This window comes from Phyllobates terribilis, unplaced genomic scaffold, assembly GCF_046119375.1.
Source record: "Phyllobates terribilis strain yellow unplaced genomic scaffold, ASM4611937v1 Scaffold_9__5_contigs__length_417890890, whole genome shotgun sequence".
In the NCBI taxonomy this organism is placed as follows: Eukaryota; Metazoa; Chordata; class Amphibia; order Anura; family Dendrobatidae; genus Phyllobates; species Phyllobates terribilis.
In genome coordinates this window covers 112,537,924-112,562,923 of record NW_027362769.1, presented here as the reverse complement: position 1 = coordinate 112,562,923, position 25,000 = coordinate 112,537,924, and the positions used below count along the sequence as shown (strand labels likewise).

The window sequence follows — 25,000 nt, the reverse complement described above, 5'->3', positions numbered from 1 at the left end:
TACAGTGTGACCCTAAAAATAAAAAAAATAAAGCTATACTCACCCCCGATGCCCCGGCGTGTGCTGCAGCGCTCCTTCCTGTCTGGTTCCCGGCTGCCGGCATATCGTGAGACACAGCGGTGAAGGGCCTGCGGTCACATGACTGTGACGTCACCGAAGGTCCTTCAGCGCTGCCGGCATGCAGAGAGAAGATGTCGGAAAGGTGAATATAAACTTTATTTTTTATTTTATTCTTTTTTTTACAGGTACAATGGTACCCAGGTCTGGATGAGAGTCTTCTCTCCTCCAGAACTGGGTACCATCCGCACATTGAGACGCATATAGAATCCACTTGTAGAAATGTACAGACGCGCATTCTATGCGTCTCAATGCAAGTCAATGGCGGCGCTTCCGCTGCGCTTCCGCAAAATTAATGAACATGCTGTGGATTTATGAGCGCTGCAGAAACGCTGCGGAAAAATCCGCAGCATGTGCATTGACATTGCGGAATGCCATTGGGGACCATGGGGGGCGGATTACCATGCGTTTTTGATGCGTTTCCGCTGCAAAATGCATCGTGTGCACGCAGCCTAAAGGTCTTGCGGAACGTGGTGAAGCCTGTGTGTTGTATACAACAATGTGTAGCAGGCTTCACCATGTTCCGCACAACCTCTAGTGATTGAAATGTTGAGGGGCCCCACTATGAAGTTTTGCCCCGGGGCCCTGAAGTTTATAGTTACGGCACTGGCTCTTGCTAAACAGGACTGTAGTACTGAGCTGGGTTGTGGTGAAGTAGAGAGAAACAGTGATTATAGAGGACAAACAAAGAGTAAAGAGGAGAGGTGAATATAGAGAAAAGAAAGACGGAAACTTTGTGGAAAATGCTTCAGGTTGTAAAGGAAACCTTCATAAGACTGTGTACTCACTATCTCTTGTATATATTCCCTACTAAGTTCCCATTCAGTAAAAAGTTTATTTTTGACTGGCGGTCTCCCTTATTGAACTGTGAAACATCTGGTCCTGGAAAACCAGCAACATTACAGGCGGCTTGCATCGGCATAGCGCCCTCACAGCGCCCAGTCAGGACCCCCACTTTCCTATAGCGTGCCAAGGTGTAAAAGACAAGCACCTCGCCTATGGCTACTGCCTGCGCCACTTTACAGTAGTTATTTTTCCGCACTGGGACCCGAGCTTAGGGTTCAACCATCGCTGTTCTTAACCTGCAGCATTGCTAAGTTTGACACTGCATGATCTGTGCCCACTTATACTGTGGATTCCTCAATGCAAAAATTTAGCTTCAATAGAAATTTCTGCGTCAGTATATTAGTGCCTGATAATTGCCAGATAACTGTAATTGGCACACCCTCGATCACTAGAGATTGCGTTTTAATTGTGATCTCAGTATTCAGGCGCTTGGCCCTCCAGTCCTATGCAAGTAAATGAAAGTTTTATTCCAAATTCTTTTCTACCGTTGGCAAGTCTGGACTTTCCATCACTTATCTGTTACTTTCCCTAGGTTTGTAAATCACTCCTAGCAGTGAATGTGCAGTCAATACCTTGTTTTGATGTAACCGGACACCTCTAATGCCAAGACGCCAACTGTGGTTTGTGTTCTTTGTAGAGTCTGTGCTCCTCAAATATGAGGCTTAATGAAATCTTACCTTCTCGCTCCACTGGTGACAGAAAATACAGCATTGTGTCTCACTGTTTTTCAGGTTTTCATTTCTCATATGAGTTCTGTTCTTTTTGAACATCACACTTGTATCAGACAAGCACATCATAGACGATGATTGGTTTATGGAATCCAATTGTGCTACAATATTGTATCGGTGTAAACAAGATTTACAAAAACTATCACAATAGCTTAGATACTAGTTAACTATATATGTGTTAATGGCTATATAGTGCCTAAATACCAGACAGCGGTATAAAGAGATTGCACTCAAATTCTAATTTGCTCTACTTCAAGCGGCACATGTAAAGGCCCTTATACATATTGGCTGTCCACCGAACTATGAGTTGGGCAATCATTCAGCAGGCAGTAATGTTATCCATCTCGCCCATATACAAGAGCACTTTCTCGGGTGAGAGAGCTGCTGCCAGACAACTCTGGCATCAACTTATCGCAGGGAGAACAAAAGGATTGGCAGTCCGAAATTGAACATGTTGGATCGTTAAAAAGGTTGTCCACTTCTTTTACATTTATGCCATATCCTTAGGATAGGGCATCAATGTCTGATCGGCCGAGGTCCGACACCTGGCACCCCCGCCGATCAGCCGTTATCGGTGTCGGTGGCCGGAAGTACTTACTTGTGGAGCTGGTGGTCTACTTGTAGTGGCCGCCGCGGGGTACTACACATCTGCCTCCTATTGATTAGAATAGGAGGTGAATGTGCAGTACCAAGCCCCGGCCACTACAAGTAGACAGCCAGCTCCACAAGTGAGTGCTTTTGGCCGCCTCCGACACCCATAACAGCTGATTGGTGGGGGTGCCGGGTGTTGGACCCCGGCCGATCAGACATTGATGCCCTATCCAAAGCATAGGTCATTAATGTAAAAGTAGTGGACAACCTCTTTAACTCCATCAACAATTAATTGTCCAGGGCTGCCATACACATTAGTCATCCTCCTCTTCAACTGCTGACCCAACTGCTCTCTCCGCCCCCTTGCCAGGGAATTTGCAGTGATGACTCATGCAGGGAAAAGAGACTTCCTGTTTCTACAAAGAGCAGAGAAAAGAAAATAATTAGCTGGATAGAAAGGCAAAATGAGAAATTGTAAGTACACAGTGCTGTATAATATGGTGACTGCAATATATTAAGAGAATAAACATTTTGGTGGGAGTGTTTCATTAATCGGTCACTGATGCGAATGTATAAAAATTTGTTTTTAGTCCATAAACTTTTGGGTTGTTTTCTTATGATATCTGGAAAAAGATATGATTCCTGAAAACTGGGACCCCACCCATAACATTACTGAGGTTCTTAAAGTCCCCAATGTGGATGTGGGTCGATGATAAATGTTGTTTAGGGAATAAGCCCTTTAAAATACATTAATATTTTTCCTACATACGACAAAACTACACAAACACTGAAAAGTTAATGAACAGTAAGTAAAATAGGAACTGCATACTAATATGCAAAAATCTGAGGTTTGGTAACAGAGCTCTTATCTGTTGTACTAAACTCCCACGTTCTTACAACCATAGTAAGTATATTAAGGGTGTTGCACACTAATAACAGATGCTTATTCCCTTTTCTCACTGGTATATCACCAGTGTTTAATTAGCTTGTCCTGTAAGGAGAACAGAGATCCGGTGGCCCCATAGAAGTGAATTAAGCAGTGGTGACGCATGCTCTCTTCCACTCCATTCAAATGGAGGCCTGTTCTCCGGCACGGTGGGGTTTCCAGCAGTTGGATCCCCAACGTTCTTACATTTATCACATATCCTATGCATCTTGTGTTTTGTGGTCACACGAGCATAAAAAATTAGAGTTTCATCCAGAAACGTGGGGAAAAAAATTTCTCACCTGTCATCCGTGTACAATCCGTTTTTTTTACAGCAACAGCAATTAATAATTTACAAGACCATTTACAGTTTCCTACGCTACAGAATTGCAATGTATCCATTAAAAAACAGATGTTGTACTGTGGCTCCATGTTGCATCCAATTGTTTTTCACACACCCATAGAAGAAACTAGTGCATGCTGCAATTTTTTTTTTTCTTCACACGCAGATTTGGTCAGTGAAAAAAAGGACTCATCTGCATTGCGCAATTGAATAACATTGGTCCAAATGCGGTCCATTTATTTCACAGATAGCACTCAGACCGAAAATACGGTTGTGTGAACGAGCCCTGACTGTCCGTATTGTAGTGCATAGTTGTCACTAATACTATGTTCACTCACCAGACATATTTTATACTTCTATTTTATAGATGAGCAATTTGATTTGCACTGTCCTGGTCCAGTGTCCATTCCGGTGTTACAGCTAATCTTCAATTTTGCCCTCATATCCTCAGCCCGGCATCCTGGTGTCGTCTAGTGCTTACTAAACCCTGCGATGTCACAATGAGCATAAAGTCACAACTCCCGACAGGGACAATGTAGGGCAGACGCGTTTCAGACCATCCAGTCCTTAATCATAATTATGCACTTACGCATAATTTCATTTTTGAATCATATCACCTGGTCTGCAGCTCGAACAAATCTGTTTCCAGATTCCACAAGATATACTGCATAAATTATTTAATAAATCTCATAGCCCTGATGAGGCTGGTGTACTTAGTTTGAAAAAAAAAATCATGGCAGAATGGTTGCACAATCCCTTTTCAAGCTTTTCTTGCCTAATATTATTATGATCATTTTATGAGTCCGGTTTTTAAAATGCTTATTTAAATATATCAGAATTATGAAGAATTATAATGCCAAAGAAAGTACACCAGCCTCATCAAGTATAAGATACTGTATCTATTTATTATTGTATGCAGTTTGTATTTTACAAGTTAGTAATAAAACCATGTTCAACTTTCCTGATTATGGGAAAGGGCAGATATTATATCTGTGTATTCACAGTTATCTAATAGATTTGGGATCTCCTTTGCCATGATGATTTGGGGCCTATAAAGAACTTTCAGTTGAGACTGTAGGTAACGTCAGTATAACACTTTCATGCCAGGACGCGACTTAAAGTTCCCAGGCCTAGATGCGAATCTGGGACAGATTGCCCCCAACAATCAGATGGGAACTCATATTAGAGTGCCAGGATTGTGGATGAGATTTTACAACACAATGCAGAGAATATCTGCAGTGCAAATTTATGCTACTTATTTTCTCTGCAGATTTCACACTTAGCAATACAAAGAGGGAATAGAAACCCTGGTAAATCCATAGTGGAAAGGTGTGAAGTTTGCTACTTCAGTTCCTCTGTGGATGTTCCATCATTGAAAATCCCCATTAAATATGTCCTGGGTGGATGTACCCTTAGGCTATGTTCACACGTTGTGTTTTGCTGCATTATTTAATGCAAATGTATGCAAATTAAAAGCTGCGTTTTACAGTGCCAGCAAAAGCTATGAGATTTCAGAAATCTCATGCACACACATTGTTTTTTTTACCCTGACTGAATTGGAAAACTGGTGCCTTTTTAAAAACTGGAGCATGTCACGTATTTTTCCAGCGTTTTTTCACCCATAGAAAGCAATGAGTAAGTTCAAAAATGCAGGTATCAGGTAGTGCTGCTTTTTTAAGGAAAAAGCAGGTACATCAGTATGTGAAACATTTATTTTTATGATTTTCCCAAGTTTAAACCACAATGTCTTTGTGTCCTCACCTGAGATGGCAGTTAAGATTAGTACAGTTTAACTAAAGGGGTTGTCCACTACTTTTACATTGATGCCCTATCTGTAAGATAGGGCATCAATGTATGATCGGCCGGGGTCCCACACGCGACACCCCCGCCGATCAGCTGTTATCGGTACCGCCATCAAGTGGTAGTGGCCGCCGCGGTGTACTGCAGATCCGCCTCCCATTCAATTGAATAAGAGGTGGATGTGCAGTACACCGCGGCGGCCACTACCACTTGACGGCGGAGCACTGCAGGTGAGCACTTCTGGCCGGCGGCTGCCACCGGCACCGATGACAGCTGATCGGCAGGGGTGCCGCTTGCAGGACCCCGGCCGATCATACATTGATGCCCTAGGGCATCAATGTAAAAGTAGTGGACAACTTCTTTAAATTAGTGATGCGTGCAAAGTAAACATTGGCCAACTAAGATGTGAAATTGAACAGTATCCCACAAACTCAATGCACTGCCAATGTCTTAGGTAAACTACTCCTGACCAATTCACCCCCCCCCCCCCCGCTGTTACATTTATAATTGTGTATTTTTTTATGAACTCATATGAACTTTTTTGTTCTGAATAGTCACTATTTTTTCAGACATAAAAATCTTTTTCCACTAAATAATTTGATCAAATTGCCCTTTTTCCCCAAAATGGTTTAATGGTTTCACATATGTCTTGCATTGGTGACCTGTGTTCATGTTTCTGTGGTGGAAGCAAAGCTGAACTTTGGGATCCAAAAACGCAGCAAAAACTGCTTTTTGTAATCAGCTTCTTTACTGTTCGCCTGCAGAAAAAAAATCCAGCAAAAACGCAACATGTGAACATAGCCTTAAGATCTTGCTTTGAAATACTGTATGAATAGTGGAGTTGTGGGCAAATGCCAATATTTTGGAAAAGCTGTGCTCCATTTCATCAGACCTATGACAGAATTGAAGTCTTTGTTCTTCATGTGTTTGTTAATTCCTTGTAGTTAATTGCATTTGCACGGACAAAAGCATTTATGTGTGAAGGGCAGATTACCAGAGCAGATTGCAATTATTATTATTATTATTTCAGTAAAAGATGTGATCTGTTGTGGGCTGCCGCTTAACAATTCTATGTCATGAATTGATGAATGTTTTATTTCAGTTTCAGGATTATTTGATTATGGCTATACTGCAAGTTCGGGCAGAGCAACAGCAGCTCAGCCAAAAAATGTGCTGAAATATGGTTTCACTACGAATAGGCATGGATTTAAAAATAGGTACTGAATAGGGATGAGTGGACCCGTGGATGTTCGAGTTCGTCTAGTTCAACCGAACTTTAGTTCAAAGTTCGGTTCAGGTACCAGAACAATTCCCAAACTTGAACCCGAACCCCATAGAAGTCAATGAGGACCTGGACTTTGGTGCTATAAAATCTCCCTCTCCATTCGAACTCTGAACACTAAAACAGACTTCCATGTTCGGAATTCAACACCGTCCGGTACGAACCCCGAACTTTACAGTTTGGGTTCGCTCATCTCTAGTAATGAATGCATGATTGTACAGCTAAACAGCAGTTTGTTGGTAGTCTCTTAGTTTTACAGATAAAAGTAATATTAACTGCAAAATCCTGCAGCACAAAATCATGAACTAAACCCTGCTGTACAGAAACCTTCATATTGTTGTTGTCAAGTGCTTAGAAGTGGAGACGGGTAAAATGGCAGGTGACTGGTTTGCTGCACTTATGACGAAGCTTGAGTAGGGGACAAGTAGGGACACTGGGTGCAGGTGAGGCTAAGTTTGATGCTGCCCACCATTCCCCATATGCTTCCTACCCATGTAGTAGTACCTTGATAGACATCATCTAATATCATGTAAATTGAAAATGTGTAGTTACTGAAGGTTAGAGCGTGTAATGGTTTGTTCAGACCCAGCAGAATCTTTTCTTCACTGCTTTTGCTAATTTGCAGCAAATACAAGGCAACATATATATATATATTTTGTAGTGTATTTGTAAATCAGCACCGATTTATTTTTTTTCGACCTTCAAGAGAGAATGTTCATTGATTGCTAATAAATAAATGCTTCAACCTGAGGGACCAAGTCCAAATTGTATTATTCAGTACCATCTGCCCTATGCAATAGTTATTCCAATATCACAAGGGTAGAAGGAACAGATAGGACTTTAATAACGTTAGTCAACAGTAGACAATATCTAACCACGTCACCCCCTGTTGGTCAACTAGAGTACTGCAATATGGGTGTATAGAGGAGTGAATCTCTTACATCTCTTTTATTTAATAGAGCATTAGTGCAAGGGGAGGACATACCATTGGTGCAGCCTCACAGGGGCCCAAGAGGTACTGTATGCTGGACCAACTCCAACCTCCAAAGCAGGTGGAATTGTGCATTATTATGAGCTATTGGACTACAAAGGGCCATATATTATTCTTGCACGGGGGCCTCTTTTGTCTGTATCCGACCCTGTGTAAGCAAGTCACTGGATGCAACACTGAGTCAAAGGACAAGGCGGAATGAACCAACTTAGATATTTATTTCCTGAACATAAGTATAGGAAGGGGATGATTTGCACAGAAAGAAAATCGTGTGGGGACAGGATATGTACAGAGTACAATATTCAATATACAATTGTAGCAAAGTTGTTATCAACGCACTATAACACTTGCTGTAGAACTTCTCTATCTTGTATAACTAATTACTAACCAGGACAATGTTCATAGCCAGGGGTGGATTAAGAGTAGCAAGGGCCCCGGGCAGTTTAGAAGGCGCGGGTCCCCCACCCCCCACACACCTGATGTATCACATGTTACATGATCCCCTGTGATAGATCATGTGATAGTTCACATGAAATTAATTTGGCACAATATTAATTATGATAATTTTTTTTAGGCTGTGTGCCCACGATGCGTTTTTTAAACGTTTCCGCAGCAGCAATTTACGCTGCAGAAACACTTAAAAAACGCTTGGTAGAAGGCCTGCCATGTTCCCCACTGATAATCCGCATGTGCTGTGCACATGCTGCGGAAATTTCCGCTGCGGATTATCATTGCGGAAAAATCCGCAGCATTACCAATTATTTTGCGGAAGCGCGGCGTTTTCACCGCCATTGACTTGCCCTGGAACGAATGGAATCCGCATCACTGCATCTGCACATGCAGAATCCATGCGTTTCAATGTGCGGATGGTACCTGGGTTTGAAGAAGAGGAGACTCTCCTCCGGACCCGGGTACCATAGAACCTGTAAAAAAAGAATAAAATAAAAAATATACATTATACTTACCTTCTGATGGCCCCCAGTGTCTTTATCCGATGCGTCCTGGCTTGACGGCAGCTCGCGATGGTCTGAAAAGGACCTGCCGTGACGTCATTTAGTCATATGACGGGTCACGCGACCGCTGACGTCGGCAGGCCATCAGAAGGTAAGTATATATTTTTTACCATTCTTTTACGGTCACACTATATAAATCCATGCTGGTTGCATGGATTTATATAGTGTGACCAAGTTGTCAAGCACTTTCCAAGTGATGCTAAAATCGCTTGGAAAGCGCTTGTCAACCCGCATGCCGAAATGCATGTGAAGAACGCTTCACATCCGCATGTCCCTGGCAGGAAAAACGCGTTTTTTCTGCCAGGGAGATGCAGAAACGCTCAAATCTGGAGCATTTCTGCATCGTGGGCACATAGCCTTACATTAATTGTATGACTCAATATGGAGCACACGTAGCCATCTATACACAGCGGGAGGCAGCACGGTGCCATCTATACACAGCAGGAGGCCGCACGGTGCCATCTATACACAGCGGGAGGCCGCACGGTGCCATCTATACACAGCGGGAGGCCGCACGGTGCCACCTCTACACAGCGGGAGGCCGCACGGCGCCATCTATACACAGCAGGGGGCCGCACAGCGTCATCTATACACAGCGGGAGGCCGCACGGCGCCATCTATACACAGCAGGGGGCCGCACGGCGCCATCTATACACAGCAGGGGGCCGCACGGCGCCATCTATACACAGCAGGGGGCCTCACGGTGCCATCTATACACAGCAGGGGGCCGCACGGCGCCATCTATACACAGCAGGGGGCCGCACGGCGCCATCTATACACAGCAAGGGGCACACTGCGCCATCTATACCTTCAGGGGGCCACACGGCGCCATCTATACACAGCGGGAGGCCGCACATAGCCATCTATACACAGCGGGAGGCCGCACATAGCCATCTATACACAGTGGGAGGCCGCACGGCGCCATCTATACACAGCGGGAGGCTGCACGGCGCCCCCCCAGACACAGCAGGAGGCCGCACGGCGCCATGTATACTCAGCAGGAGGCTGCACGCAGTCACGCACACGCACAAACATATACAGACATACACATACATACACGCATAAACACATTTGAAACACAAAAATACATATAAACAGACATCACACAATTATGTCTGCCTGCACACACACACACACACACACACACACTCACTCAATCACACACACACTTACTCTCACTCACTTTCACACACACTCACCATCCCCCGGCTCGGCTCCAGTCCTCCTGCTCCTCTCCGCTCCAGTCCTCCTGCTCCTCTCCGATGCAGGCTGCAGCAGTGCAGGCCGGGCGCGCTCAGCTTGACGTCACAGCTAGGAGACACGGCCGCGCACAGGGCCGTGTCTCCTAGCTGTGACGCGGCCGGGCCAGCACAGGGAAATTAACTGGTGCAGCGCTGGCCCGGCCGAAGAAGAAGTAGCGGCCGTGCGCCGCTGCTGGGGGAGCGGTCCGGGGGCCCCCCCACCACTGTCTGCCTGTATGCCGCGCCCCTGTGTATGCTGGGCCCTGCCTGACGTCATGTGGCAGGGCGGTCTCAGCATCATTCAAACTGCCCGTCCCAGGGCGGTCCCAAAGTTCAAAGCAGCCACTCACAGACATGCTGGCTGCATCACGCAGCCCTGTATATGCACTAGCGCCGGTGGGAAATTTAAATGATGTTGGGACCGCCCTGCCACATGACGTCAGGCAGGGTGGTACCAACAGCATTTAAACTGCACACCCGTGCTAGTAAATATACAGCTGCGGCGGCCAGATGGGAGCGTCATGTGGCACTGGCAGGGCGGGGCGACGCAGTATGATTCAAACCGCCTACAGCTGCGGTGATCATCTAAACCTTCGGCCAGCACGGCGGTGACCAAAAAAGTGCGCATTATAATGGGAGCAATTCATGGGCCCCCTGGAGCCTCAGGGCCCCGGGCAGTAGCCCATATTGCCCTCATTATAATCCGCCTATGTTCATAGCAATAAAGGTATCACTACAATGATCCCTTTGATCCTCCAGGCCCTAGCGGGGGTCTCTGGTTCTTCCCACTAGGTTGCAAGTCCTTTTAACAAAGTCAATCAGTGCTCTCTGGGCCTCCCACTCACTGGTTGGTCCCAACCCCGCCTGCTACACCATCCCAGACTGATCCCTGTACCGTACTTTAATGTCAGAAGTAATGGCCCAGTTCATTCGCATCTCCTGGCCACTGCCGTAGACCTTCACTTCCGAATTGGGGTCTTCACCGGATCATTGGTGCTTGATCTGCGACAGTCATCTGTCAGGCCCGGATGGACGAGGGCTGGGCCTTGGGGTTTGCATGGCATGGTCTGGTCTCCGGATCTTGACCGGCACAGGGCTAGTCCTCAGGTTTTGACCGGCATGGTCTGCTCCACAGATCTGGACTGGCGCACTCACGTTCACACAGAAGTCCGCTGATTTGGGTTCTCGAGTGCGTCCCGTTGTCTCGGCCACGGCGTCACTCTGAGCACATGTCCTGCTGCTCTTATTGGCACCAAATCTTCTCCCACCTTACAATCCAGCCTTTAATATTGTGTGCTGGATGTCACTTGACCTGGTGCTCCATCTAGACTTTCCCTTCTCGAAACAATTCCCCTTCTTCTTGGTTCTGTTTGGGCAGTAGGTGGCAGTCTCTGTTCACAAATGTCACACAGCGCTGGGGAATCTCATCTTCCATGGCACACCCTGTTACACCTGCATCAGAGTATTATTTCTTATAATACCCTAGCCATGATAGTTTTAGTTGTGGAAGGAGAGTACTCCTTCTTATGCATGCATACCCCAATAAATGTTTATTTGCTGCAGTAAAGTGAAATCTTTCAGCACCAAAAGATGAACATTTATTGTACTTTGAATTTAAGGAATCACAATCTTAGTAAAACTCATGACACATTACCTACATATACATAAATGAGTAGACACACATCCTAACATGCAGACATATTCGTCTGTCTGTTCATTAGCAAAACAAGTCCTGACAAAATTTACAAATGAAAACCTTCAGGAATGTATCATATTTCTATAATGAGACACGCAATGATGAGTCCCCGATTTGACTCAATACGATCAGTTTTTACATGGGTTTATAATTCTCTGCTCATATCTGTGTTTTGCAATTCAGCGCTTCTGTTCTGGAAATGTAAATGGAATTCATGCAGAAATCAGATTTGTTACGTAATAGATTTAAATAACCTTAGAAGGATCCAATGGACTATAATGGGGTCAATGGGGTTTCCATTGTGGTGCCTATTATTTTACAAAAAAAAATAATCCAGATGCCAGAAACCTCTGGTGACAGCCAATTTTTTTGTTCCAAGGGAAGATAAACTATGTAAAAATCCAGCAACTCGATTCATCTTTCCCCCACACATCTGCTCTTGGGAGAAAGTTGGGTCACCTTAATATAGTAGACACTTAGGTGAAAAAGACCAAAAAATACAGGTTTGCCACAGTCTATGGCAGCACTATATCCCTATATCCAATATACTTATAGATCTTCCTAAGGAGTGGTTGTGATTTTAATGTAAGCCAACAGGTTCTCTTTAAAAGGTTATTCTCCTTTTCACAGGTGGATATTGTTTGATATTGTAAAAAAAACAAGCAATTTTTCAATTTACTGTTTATTTAAAATTGCAGCCGTCCATGTGATATTAACACTTTTATTTTGTTTACAGTTTGTTGCCTAGGAGACCGACCACTGCTGAGGTCTAGTTTGTAAGCACTGCGCTAAAGCTGGCCAGGATTATGAGCAAACAGCGCTGTCTGGTGATCCTGGTCAGCTTCAAGGCAAGCGCTTACAAGCTGAATAGAAAAGAGCTTGGAAACACTGAACATATTTTGCCCCCGCTGCTACACAGCAGTGGTGGTCGGTTCCCCTAGGAAATAAAGTGTAAAAACAAGATAAGTGTTAATATCTCAGGAATGACTGCACATTTTAATAAATAGTAAATTGCAAAAAAAGCTTGTTCTTCAAAACACTATCTGAAAATACCCATTTATGTGTGTCTGTGTGTAGTTTTGTGTGTGCTAATACTTTAAATTAACATAGCTTAATGATTGCGTTGCCACTTAGATCTATACGTTTCAGCCCTTTCCTACTGTAAATAAACCCTCATGTCATCATAGGTGTCATTGCCAAGTCTGAGCTACCGAGAGACTTATTGTATGATTCTTAGATTCAATTACTCCAGATCCGCTGCACTGACCTTCTCATCAATAAACTTTGTATAGCCATAACTTAATGAGAATGAATATCTGTTGAAATCTCTCCGCGTTGTGACAACATTCCAGTTATTGTCCAAAAAGAAAAGAAAACAAGTTCTTTTCTCATATTAATTATATGTATATAAAAGGTCACGGAAGCCACAAATTTATTTAAAGGGGTTGTCCTGACTCAGAAGATATGTCTATAGTCAATCTATGTGACTGCAGATAGCACGCGATACGCACAATGTCACGATTTTCCTGTATTCCTCTTGCAGGTCTCCAGCACTTGACTGCATGTATGCGATTTGTCTTATCCAGCTTCCCTCAATTCTCTTCCATTAGGAGAAGCAAGATGAGACTAGTTAGTATATATAGTTAGTATATAGTTAGTATATAGACTCTAGTTACAACTAACCTTCAACTGTATCGGCATCCTGGATGCCGATACAGTTGAACGTGCGATGACGGGTGGGAATATGGAGGCCTGGTGCTAGCGCTCATGGGCCCCATAGCAGCAGCGTGGCCTTCCGTCATTGGCAGTACGTGGCTGGCCAGTGGATTGAAGGAAGTAGCAGTGGCACTGGGAAAGATATGCTTCATCATAGTTCAGCCTATTATATACAATCGTTGTCTACGTAGCCCCTGGAAAAACTCACCAGGGATGAAGTAACAGTTCCTAGTGCCAGTTTTGAGTATGTGTATTCTGCTAGATCATTTAAATACCAATTGATAGTGATTTACAGGGGTGTAATTATTGAATTTGCACATGGACCCTGGAGCCTCTGTGAGCCTATAAGGTCCTTTGTTCTACAGTATATGAGAAGACCGGTGATAGTTATGGGCCCCATTGGAGATTTTGCATTGGGACCCACAAGTTTCGACACTGATGATTTACAATAGTCCAGGCAAGAAATTTTTAGTGTCTAGTTGACTGTTTTACCTATGTAAGTAAGATGAATACAAATGCATGATATAGTCTGTATGCCAGTAATTCCCATCTTAACATAGAGAAACGCCTAAAAAAATTTATCAACCCCCACTACCTTTTCTCCATTAATGAAACTTAGTTTAGTTTTATATTCTGGACAGGATTTGTTGTCTGCCTTCCCTATGTCCGTGCTGAGCCTTCCCAATACCCATTCCCTATGAGCTCGCTAAGTTTGCTATCTATACTATAAAAGTGACAATTCTTGTTGCTACGGGGGTTGTGTAGATCCTTCGACTAGATTCCAAATACCCCCATAATTCCAAAGAACCACAACTGGGAATAACTGCTTGAATGGGTTGTCAACCTTCCTTCGGGTACAGTTACTTATTTTTATTACTTGCATGCATGTAATTGAGGCTGAAAATTAATTTTTTTTACCAATTAGGTTTCATTAATAATTTTGCACCCTTTGCCTTCTACAGCCTCTGTGCTACAATGCTCTATTGCTTTATGCAGAATGACTTAACTGAGAATTCTTTTTAACTCTTTTATTTCTCTTTATCTCCTGTCTGTTGGTTTATAAAGGTCTGCTGGTTTATATACAGACCACATCAAAGTTGAATGTGTAGTTAAACAAAGAGCATGTAATAGCCAAATTACACAAAATGTATAATGAAACCCAATTGCAAAAAATATTTGAATCCCTAAATACAAGCATTTAGGGGAAAAAAATTGTCTCTAAAAGTAGACAATCCCTTTAAGGTGAATGGATTTAGCAAGTGCGTATGTGAAGGGCGTGCAGAATAGCCTGAATCCGATTAGTATGCGCTCTGTTGGAAAGGGTTCAGGTTTGTGTCTATCAGTTATGTAACGTTGTACCTAACTGCAAGGTATCCTGAGAACACAATGTTTATTATGGTTACCAGGTTTTCACATTTAGACTATACATGTAAATATTTTTAGGCGCTCATCTGTGTATAGCTACTTATATTTCAGGGTTATGGAGTCTTGAAACTAACTAGGATTTTCTTTTATTTGATAGATTGCTGGTTGGTGCTCCTAGAACAAAGGCCTTCCCTGCACAGAAAGCTAATGTATCTGGTGGATTGTTTGCCTGTGATCTTACATCTACTGCTGCATGCAAAAGGGTTGAATTTGACGATGCAGGTAAATTAATGACAACCACTTCCATTCAATGGTATGTTAAAGTGTAGAAGTCATTGGGTCTATAGTTGTAAATTAAAATTAGAGTATTTCAAATCTCAAACTGGTATTGACCTTGTAAATGGACCAGGCCAGTGGTGTACCTAGAGTCAGATGGGCCCCAGTGCAAGATTTGGACTGGGCCCCCTCCCTCCTGGTATATATATATCCCTCATTCTAGTATATGTACAGTATATGCTCTCCATCCTGGTATATATGTCCCTCATCCTGGCGCCATCCTGGTATATATATGTCCTCTGTACTGGTATATATTTTCCCCTTCCTGGCCCCCTCCTGGTATATATATCTCCAATCCTGGTATATATATCTTTCATCCTGGGATCCAACCTGGTATATATGACCCTTATCCTGGGCAGCATCCTAGTATATATGTCCCTCATCCTGTGCCCCATCCTGGTATATAGGACCCTTATCCTGGGCCCCATCCTGATATATATGTCCCCCATTCTGGTCTATATGTCCCTTATCCTGAGCCCCATCCTAGTATATACGCCCCTTATCCTGGGCAGCATCCTGGTATATATGTCCCCCATTCTGGTCTATATGTCCCTTATCCTGGGCCCCATCCTAGTATATACGTCCCTTATCCTCATATATATGTCCCTTATCCTGGCATATATATTCCCCATTCTGGTATGTATGTTCCCCATTTTGGTATATATATCCCCCATCTTGGTATATGTCCCCCATCCTGTTATTTATGTCCCTTATCCTGGGCCCCATCTTAGTATATACGAGGGGCGATCCAAAAGTAATAATAATCAATACTAAACACAATGAATATAGTAAAAAAATATATATATTTTTCTACATAGTCTCCTAACAAGTCTATACATTTAGTCCATCTCTTTTCTAAACTTAGAATTCCCTTTGAAAAAAATTCTTGATCTTGACCCTCAAAAAAATCCCCAGCAGCGGTTATCACGTCACTATTGTCGTCAAATTTCTTGCCCCGGAGGTGTTCCTTGAGCCGAGGAAAGAGAAAGAAGTCACTGGGGGCTAGATCTGGCGAATATGGGGGGTGTTCCACCAGTTCAAAGCCCGCTTCTTGAATGGTAGCCATGGCAACTGTAGCTATGTGAGCCGGCGCGTTATCTTGGTGAAACAGCACTCCAGCCCGCAGTTTGCTGCGCCTTTTCTCCTTGATAGTCTCCCGCAATCTTCTGATTTGTTCTGCATAGTAGGAGCCCGTAATAGTGGCTCCCTTCTCCAAATAGTCCACCATAATAATTCCTTCAGCGTCCCAAAAAACGGACGCCATAACCTTCCCTGCTGAGCTTGACACTTTGAATTTCTTCGGCGTCTGTTCGTTGGCTCGTTTCCATGTCATCGATTGTTGTTTCGTTTCGGGATCAAAGTGGTTGATCCAGGTCTCGTCCATGGTCAAAAAACGTGACAAAAAATTCTCCTTGTCTGTTTGGAACTTTTCGAGATTGGCTATTGAAATGTCAACTCGTTTCTTCTTTTGCTCGTCGGTTAACATTTTTGGCACACAACGCGCCGAGACCTTTCTCATATGCAATTCTTTTGCAAGGATTCTTTGAATACTGCCATATGAGATCCCTGTGACCTCAGCTACATGCCTGATAGTCACTCTTCGATCGGCCAATACAACTTCTTCAACTTTTTTCACGTTTTCTTCATTGAGGGACGTGGATGGGCGTCCTTCACGATGTTCATCTTCCGTCGATGTTCTTCCCAGCTTAAATTCCTTGGCCCAGCGTGCAACTGTGGATTATGGAGGAGAAGAGTCCCCCAATGTTTCCACCAAGTCGCTGTGTATGTCTTTGGTAGTCATTTTTTTCAAGCAGAGGTATTTGATGACAGCTCTGAGCTCGTTTTTTTCCATTTTGATGTTCACTCCTCGGCAGTTCCTATTCAAATGAATGTAGCTCCCGGGAATCGTGGCCTATTTAAGTGATTTTTTTTCCTGGACTAGTGGCTAACTAAGAGAGAAGAAAACATTTTATTTTAATTTCTGTGTGCAATAGAAATAACTGATTATCATTACTTTTGGATCGCCCCTCGTATATACCCCATCCTGGTATATATATCCCCCATTCTGGTATATATGTCCCTTATCCTGGACCCCATTCTGCCACTGTTCTTTAATGATTAGAAAAAATAAATCAATTCTACTCACCTTCCCTCCTCTCCCCCGCAGCGCAGTGTCCTCTTCTGAAACTGTGGTCGTTACACCTCTGGACCAGGCTAATACTTTGAGGGAACAGATAACAGGCCATATAAAAAGATCTTGCAACTGCTTCAGGCTCTTTACAGTTAGTGGGCCCTATTCTGGTTGGTCCCATCCACTTTGCTACTGTACAAGATTCCTCTGTCCAAAGGAAATGCAAAGGAGGGGATGGGAAATTTGCTGAACATAAGAGCTTGGAGCAATAAAGAAGCCTCATAGCCTATTGTTCTGAGTAACAAAAGTTGGCACCATAATGGGATCATATTTTGGCTTTTGCTATGGAGCACGTTCCATTGCCGTATTTAAAAGATTATTCCCAAGCTAGTACGTTTTTCCCTATCCTATGGATAGGGGATAAATTAATGATCATCGGGGCTCCGACTTCTAGGACTCCCTGTAATCCCAAGAATGGGGCTCTTGAACACGGGAACCAGACTCTGCAGAGTTGAATCTTGAATAGAGCGGAGGTTCACATGCTCCTCCTCTGCTCCATTCATTGTCTAAGGGGTTGCTGGAAATATCTGCGTGCTGTGCTTGGATACCATTTTGGTCTTGGCTATGGGGCACTCTCTCTTCATCTATTTATGACACTGGAATACTTAAAGGGTTATTTCCAAAATAGTAAGTTATCCACTATTTATAGTATAGGGGATAAGTTACTGATCACTGGGGGTCAAACCACTGAGACCACCAGCTATCCTAACAGGGTTCTAGAACCTAGGGAAGGGCCTCTGAAGAGCCCCATCTTGAATAGAGCGTAGATGCACACGCTCAACCCATAGCACAAATTAACATAAATAATACAAAATAATACAGATTTTATCAGAAATCCATTGAGGAATTTTGAGAGAAATTAATACTTTATTGATTAAAAAATTAATAATTATCTCTACAGTGGACCTGTCATCTGAGAGTAAAGAAAACCAATGGATGGGTGTTAGTGTCCAAAGTCAAGGACCAGGAGGCAAAGTTGTGGTAAGTACCATCAAAATATTTCAAATTTAATAAAGCTTTATATAAGTTGCTCCAATTTAGGAATATCCCATCATTATGGTTTAGTAATATCATTAGGATCTCTGATTATTTTGATGCCATAACACATACCTAGTAATGTATTTATCCACAAGATATAAGAATGTGTGTCCATTGAAAGGGCGTAGTGAGGGGCGAGGTGGTGGTGGGGTCCTGTGCAGAAAACTTATAGAGTATTGTTCAATTTGTAATATGTCGTATCTCAACCCATAGACTTGTGCTCACCGATATGAAAGAAGGAGATTCGTGAATACGCCCCAAGAAACTCGTGATATCACTGGAAGGTGTTATATGCTGAGCCAAGACCTCACTATCTCAGATGAAATGGATGGAGGAGACTGGAATTTTTGTGATGGACGACTCAGGGGTCATGAGAAATTTGGATCTTGTCAGCAAGGTGTTGCTGCAACATTTACAAAGGATTATCACTATGTTGTGTTTGGCGCACCTGGGACCTACAACTGGAAAGGTATGCAGTCCCATCACTTGTTAAGCTCCTTTACTTGTGCAAGCTTGTGCACTTTAAGAAGCTTCAGAAGAACATATTTTCTACTCCTGTCTATTCTACCATCACATGGTGACATGTTGCAGTCTTCGAGCAGTAGATCCATTGAGTTCTTACAGAATGATGATTCATTTGAACTCAGAATTTTCTGATGTAATTATATTTAGATAGATAGATATAATTATAATGACGGCAATATAGCAATAAGTTTAGATCCCAACAGATCCAAAAATATTAAAGGGGTTGGCCGGCTTCAGCAAAAAGTTTACCGGCAGTATGGATGTCTTAAAAAAACAAAAGCAAATCAGATATATTCACCTGCTGTCACTCCCATGGATCCAGCACAGGTTGCTCTGGTGGTCTGCGCTTGGACCTGAACCCATGACTTCCTGTCCTTTGTCACCTGACCACTACAGCGTGTCATCGGATGTGCCTCTGAGGTGCTGTTTTGGGTCATCTGTCCATCACAGCTAGATGAGGTGATTGAAGAAGGTGCCTTTATGGCTTCTGGTCCCACAGCAAACCACCTACACTGTATCCATGAGCTTGACAGCCGGTGCGTAAACCTGATTTTGTTATATTCGTAAGCCACCAATGCCACCTGTAAAGTTTTTGATGATGTTGGACAACCCCTTTAAGGTTATAGTGCAGTGTGTGGTCCTCAAGTAGCTCTATATCCCCCAGTACTGTCGTTTTATATAACGCTAAGTGTGATATACACTGTCTTTGCGTATGCATAAACTGTACAGGGCTGTTTGTTATAAACATCTGTTTAGCATTATTATTTTATGGTGTTTTAACCTTGGCATCCTTCTTTATTGTGGTCTCCGAACTCAATTGAGGTTAAACTGATGCCGTCTCCACAATCGTGTTTTTTAATTCATTAGTGTTATTTTGTTTTTACATTTATCTAATTAAAAGTTATGTATTAAGTGTCTATTATACCCTTGCTGCCTTTATCTATAGACTGGCTATCATTAATAAGTGAACTAAGTTCACTATTGCTGCAAATATATGTTTTAACCTTGACCATTTAAAGGCTTATTTGTTTTTTTGTGAGTTGTATTTTTATTGGATTATTTAATGTACCATATAAGATATTGTAAAGTTTTCAATCATTTTTTTGACTTTTTATTCCATTTTTGAGGTAGGTGAGCAAAATTCATCCACTCTTTTTTCATTTTATACAGTTCTCATTCTCCTGGAGAATTAATGTGATATTTTAACAGTTTAGACCGTTATGGAAGTGGTCACATTAATTATGTTTATTTTTTTATGTAATAAATATGAAAGTGTTATATATATCTTCCCTATTAGTTACATATCTTTTGATGTTTGATATTTTTTAGAATGTTTAGCCTTTTTTTTCCAGTGACACTTTGAGACTTTAAACGCTTCATTCTTTGTTTTCCTATAGAGCCTTGTCATTACCAGGTAGGATACTAAGATGTTAGACTTAACAATCCATCAGTACCTCTCTATCTTGTTTCAGGGTGACAGAGGGAGACCTCTTCCTCTGTATAACTGCTTAGATGCCAGGAGCACCTTCCGTTACAGCAGGAGCCTGTTTATTACAGCTGCCAACTCCCTTTGCGTATGGAGCAAGCTTGGCTCCCGAGCCCAGTCGATGCACTCCGTGGCACCTTTCAACATTAATGTAAACAGCAAGCTGATGGTGCCAACGGGTTAATTGCCATGAATAAAGTAAAGTGCACTTGAAAAATATCATGGGCATGTTGTCAGATATAGGAAAACTACAATATCCAGTGCTCATTATATCCACATTACATTATCTTCAGTTTATTTATTCCATTACAAAAGCATTAAAGGGGTTTTCCCTTACTACAATAGCAGATTGGTGATGGGCTGACTCTAAGCTGAGTGAAGGAGCTGCAGCACTCCAGCGAGAACCATATCACCCATGCACAGCGCCGTACTCTTGGTAGTGGCTCTGCCTGGTATTACAGCTCAGTACCATTCAAGTCAGCTGAAAGTGCTACAAAGTGGCCCCCCAGCTGATCTGATATTGTAATCCCGAAAAAGAACCCTATAAGAATTTTGCTTGTATGTTTGAAACATATATTCCACTTGTTTTGTTATAGTCTTTACCATATTTCTAGTCTATTTTAATTTGTCATTCACTCATTCATCCATTCATTCATTCATTCATTTAGGTTTTGTTCGAGCTGAACACAAAAATAGTACATTTGATGACAACTTCGATTTTGATGATGGTCCTTATGAGACTGGTGGTGAAACAAAACGAAATTCCGATTTAGTGCCTGTTCCAGCTAACAGTTACTTAGGTAACTATCCATCCGCTGCTGATTGTATTGAGGGTGCATACACATATACGGAGGAATTCATTAGGAAAAGGACACGTCATTTTCTTCTCTTGCCTTAGTAAACTGTTGGGTTGCGTGATGAAATACTTCTTTCCTGTATGTCACACTGATTGTTCTACCTCTTCTGTCTTCTTGCTCTTATACATACACAGGTCTCCTTTTTATGACTACAATGTCCAATACTGATCCAGATCAATTTCTCTATAAATCTGAACCCCCAAATTCAAGGGGTCACATATCGATTGATGTGGCAACTAATAGCTACTTAGGTTTGTGGTTCATTGTGGAATGTGCTATGTTCTTGTGAAATCACCCACCGTACATTGCCTGTGGACAGCATGAAGACATCACTATGTAGTATATATATGTCAGCACCATGATGAGTTCACCATCATGTGCATGAAATGGAACTTTCTCATTCCCATTCTTGGCTTTCAATATAAGTTTCATTTTATGATTTTATGAAACTTTGGAAGAACCATGCAGAACCATATTAAAGGGAATCTGTCAAGAGGTTTTTGCAACCTAATCTGAGAGCAGCCTGATGTAGGGACAGAGACCTTGATTCCAGCAATGTAACACTGGACCTGTGGCCTGGTAGTCCAGCCATGCCCCCAACACTGATTGGCAGCTTTTTTAATTATACACACTTTACACAGAAACCTGCCAATCAGTGGTGTGGGCGGGGTTATACAGAGCTCAGCATTCAGAGCTCTGCTAGATCTGCATCAGATAAAACAGAGATTTTATCAAAACTACAGCAAGCAGCCCAGTAAGTGACACATTGCTGAATTCAGGGTCTCTGTCTCTACATCAAGCTGTTCTCAGCTGGCGTAGCAAAAACCTGGTGGCAGAGTCCATTGTGTGCAAGTGTAAAAGGAGAACCTGTAATACTTTTTTATTAGAAAGTGCAACAAAATCATGCCCCCAACACATTTATTAAAATTAAAATAAAGTGTTCAACCCCTTTAAAAATGCATTACCGGTGCAAATGTACCAATAGAGATATATAGACGCTCAAACACACAAGTATTTTGCACCTGCTCCAGATTGGAGTGAATATTCAGCAAATACTATATATGCAGGTGTGAATGAGGTCTTACAGCAATGGAGTTGCAGTGGCTATGTAATAATACTGAATATTACCACAGTCCCAAGGTTCAGAGATGTGAGTAATATTTGCACCGACCCCTCTTATTCTGTTACTTTTTTTATATTTGAGCTTGAAGATTAGTACAAATATATTGTAGAAAATGGCTAAGAACTGTGGTTTTGCTCTCTCTGGCCGTCCCACGGGCAGTGAATGTAGCGGAGGTCAAGCATTCGCACCTCCGCTCCATTCAATATGCTGAACAGTGTCAGACTGAAGAACATTGGGCCCACCAGAATATTTGCTTCTGAGGACCCACCTTTCTCCCCCACTAAAGAGCCCCATAGCAGCTGCACGGTTTGCAATAAAAACTCTCCTGAAGCTGAAGCCAGGGCCCATCGGAGGATTCTCCGGTTCTCTGGAGGGCCAGTCCCAGCCTGATACCAAACAATGGCTAAATTGCAAAGTATATGCTTAATAATTTCAATGAAATTATAGTTAACGTGGAGCCTGATAATGCATCACAGAATCAAGTAGAGCCGGTTCCTGTACTCCAAAGCCTGGTTCTGAGGACCGATGTAGATCCCAGTGGTTAGGGCCCCAGAAATCAGTAGCTATCCTCTATCTATTGGATAGAGAATGACTTGCTACATTGATAATCCATTAAATAAAATGGTTGTGAATAACATATGGTCCCATATGAGAAGACCAATACGTGTAAAGATCCGTGATAGTTGGGGCCCTGTTGGAGATTTTGCATTGGGGCCCACGTGCTTCAAGCTATGCCACTTTCCGCTTATATACCTGATTAAGGAATTTTGATGTTACGAGGAGCGGCCCGCTTGATTCCCCTTATATTGACTATAGCAGAGAGCCACTGCAAACAGCAAATCTCACTTTTCCCCTGCATGTACAGTACATAGCCACAGCTACTCCCATCACTTAGCTCATTGCAATATGGTGAAACTCCCTTTAAGTTTTTGCTCATATTATGACCAATTTTTGGCCATATATCCACAATAAATTATCTGGAGTCCTGTAAATAGAGAGATCATTTATAGGTTTCATTCATTCAAGGTCATCTATTCTGTCCAATATAGATGTTAATTATGTGAATCGTGAAGGTAACTGAGAAGGTATTTCTAACCCTTCTGCATGTCATAATGCCCTTTTACATTTTACCCACATTACATACAGTATGCACTATCACAGTCATATTACCCTACTTAATGATTATTTTTGCTCCTATATGCAGGTTTTTCTTTGGATTCTAGTAAAGGAATTACATCAGAGCAAGAAATGACATTTGTATCAGGTGCCCCCAGAGCCAATCACAGTGGAGCCGTGGTTCTTCTAAGGAAGTACCCACCCAATGAGAGAATGCTGTCTCCTGAGTTTATCTTTGAAGGAGAGGGACTGGCCTCTTCATTTGGTTACGATGTAGCGGTAGCAGATCTCAATGGTGACAAGTAAGATCATTTGTCAATGGGTTTCTGAAATAAGTCTCATAAAAGCACAACGTGTCCTATTGTTTTTGCTGTATTGTTGGCTATCAAAGGCTGAATGGATCATAGATACATCCTTCACCTCTATCAAACCTTAGATCTCTAATATTTTCCTTGAAATTAATCTGAAGTGAAAGAAGCTTGTCTTCCTAGTTTTGTATAAAAGATCAAGGATAGTTTGCAACCTATAGATTAAAATCTCTGCTTATTCGGGACTTGGGAGTCCAGTGGGTGGTGTGACTCAATGATTGGCATATTTCCCTTCTATGCATAGAAAGCGGTAGTCATTGATGGAGGCCACCCATTGAACTCCCACAAAAGATATGCTCAATATTCCCCCTCCACTCCCAAAAAATAATATTGCAATAATACAAAATATATTAATCTATTCAGTTTCTCCTGCACTAACATGACAAGTTCCCTTTAAATGTCTTCTTCAGTCGTCGAGAGCACCATTAAAGGGGTTCTCCAAGAATGTAATAAAATGACTTCCGTCACATAATTCAAATGGCAGCCCATTCTAGTCACGTGTCAGGAACGGGCTGAGTTCTGAAGAAACACAGCTTCTAAGACCAGTGTCTCAACTGACAGAAGATTAGTATCATAAGCACATGTACCTCTGTGAGACAAGGAGAATTAATGTGACATAAGAGAAATGAAATCTTCTCAGCTGACTGAGCACAGATTTTTTTCTCTACCCTCAGTCCTCTGTGTTAAGTCATCTGAATACCAGATTTATTTCTTCTCCTGTCACACACTTTTCTGGCAGCTCCAATATATGTGCTTATGATAGTCATTTATGAAACATGAGTAGGATGGGCTACCATTTGAATTATGTGGTTCGGACCATTATATTACATTCTTGGAGAACCCCTTTAATGTTTTTAGATCCTTATGTGTCACGGGGATATCGCGATAGAGAATGCTGTCCTCTGTTTCAGGAGTCAGAAGATCCCAGCGTTTAGCTACACGCACACCTGCACGTGTCCGATCTACTTTGCTTTCCAGTTAGCTGTGCAGATTTTCCTTGTTCTTTTGCTGAAAGAGTTAAGCAGTTCTGTTTGTCTCCTAAAGTTTTCCGTCCTGGGTTATCTCAGTTGTTCTGATTTCTCCACTCCACTCTGGCATAAGTACCCCGTAGTGATGAGCGAACGTGCTCGTTTAACCCTTTTGGCGAGCACGCTTGGGTGCTTTCCCAGTATCTTCGGTGTGCTCGTATATTAAGTTCGAGTCCCTGCTTCTGCATGATTTATGGCTGTTAGTAAGCCTCAACACATGCTGAGATTGCCTGTTTGTTAGGGAATCCTCATATGTATTATGGCTGACTAACAGTCAT

At 42.5% G+C, this 25,000-nt stretch overlaps 1 protein-coding gene across 2 annotated transcripts in view; it reads left to right on the top strand.

Annotated features, from left to right (window-relative positions):
* ITGA6 (integrin subunit alpha 6) overlaps positions 1-25,000 on the top strand; it is a 98,307-nt gene that overhangs the window by 31,967 nt on the left and 41,340 nt on the right. For both annotated transcript variants that reach the window (XM_073646941.1, XM_073646942.1), the window contains exons 2-6: positions 14,812-14,936; positions 18,083-18,162; positions 18,433-18,688; positions 20,899-21,030; positions 23,415-23,628. In XM_073646941.1, coding sequence (XP_073503042.1) covers positions 14,812-14,936; positions 18,083-18,162; positions 18,433-18,688; positions 20,899-21,030; positions 23,415-23,628 — 807 coding nt within the window. The remainder of the gene's footprint in view (positions 1-14,811; positions 14,937-18,082; positions 18,163-18,432; positions 18,689-20,898; positions 21,031-23,414; positions 23,629-25,000) is intronic.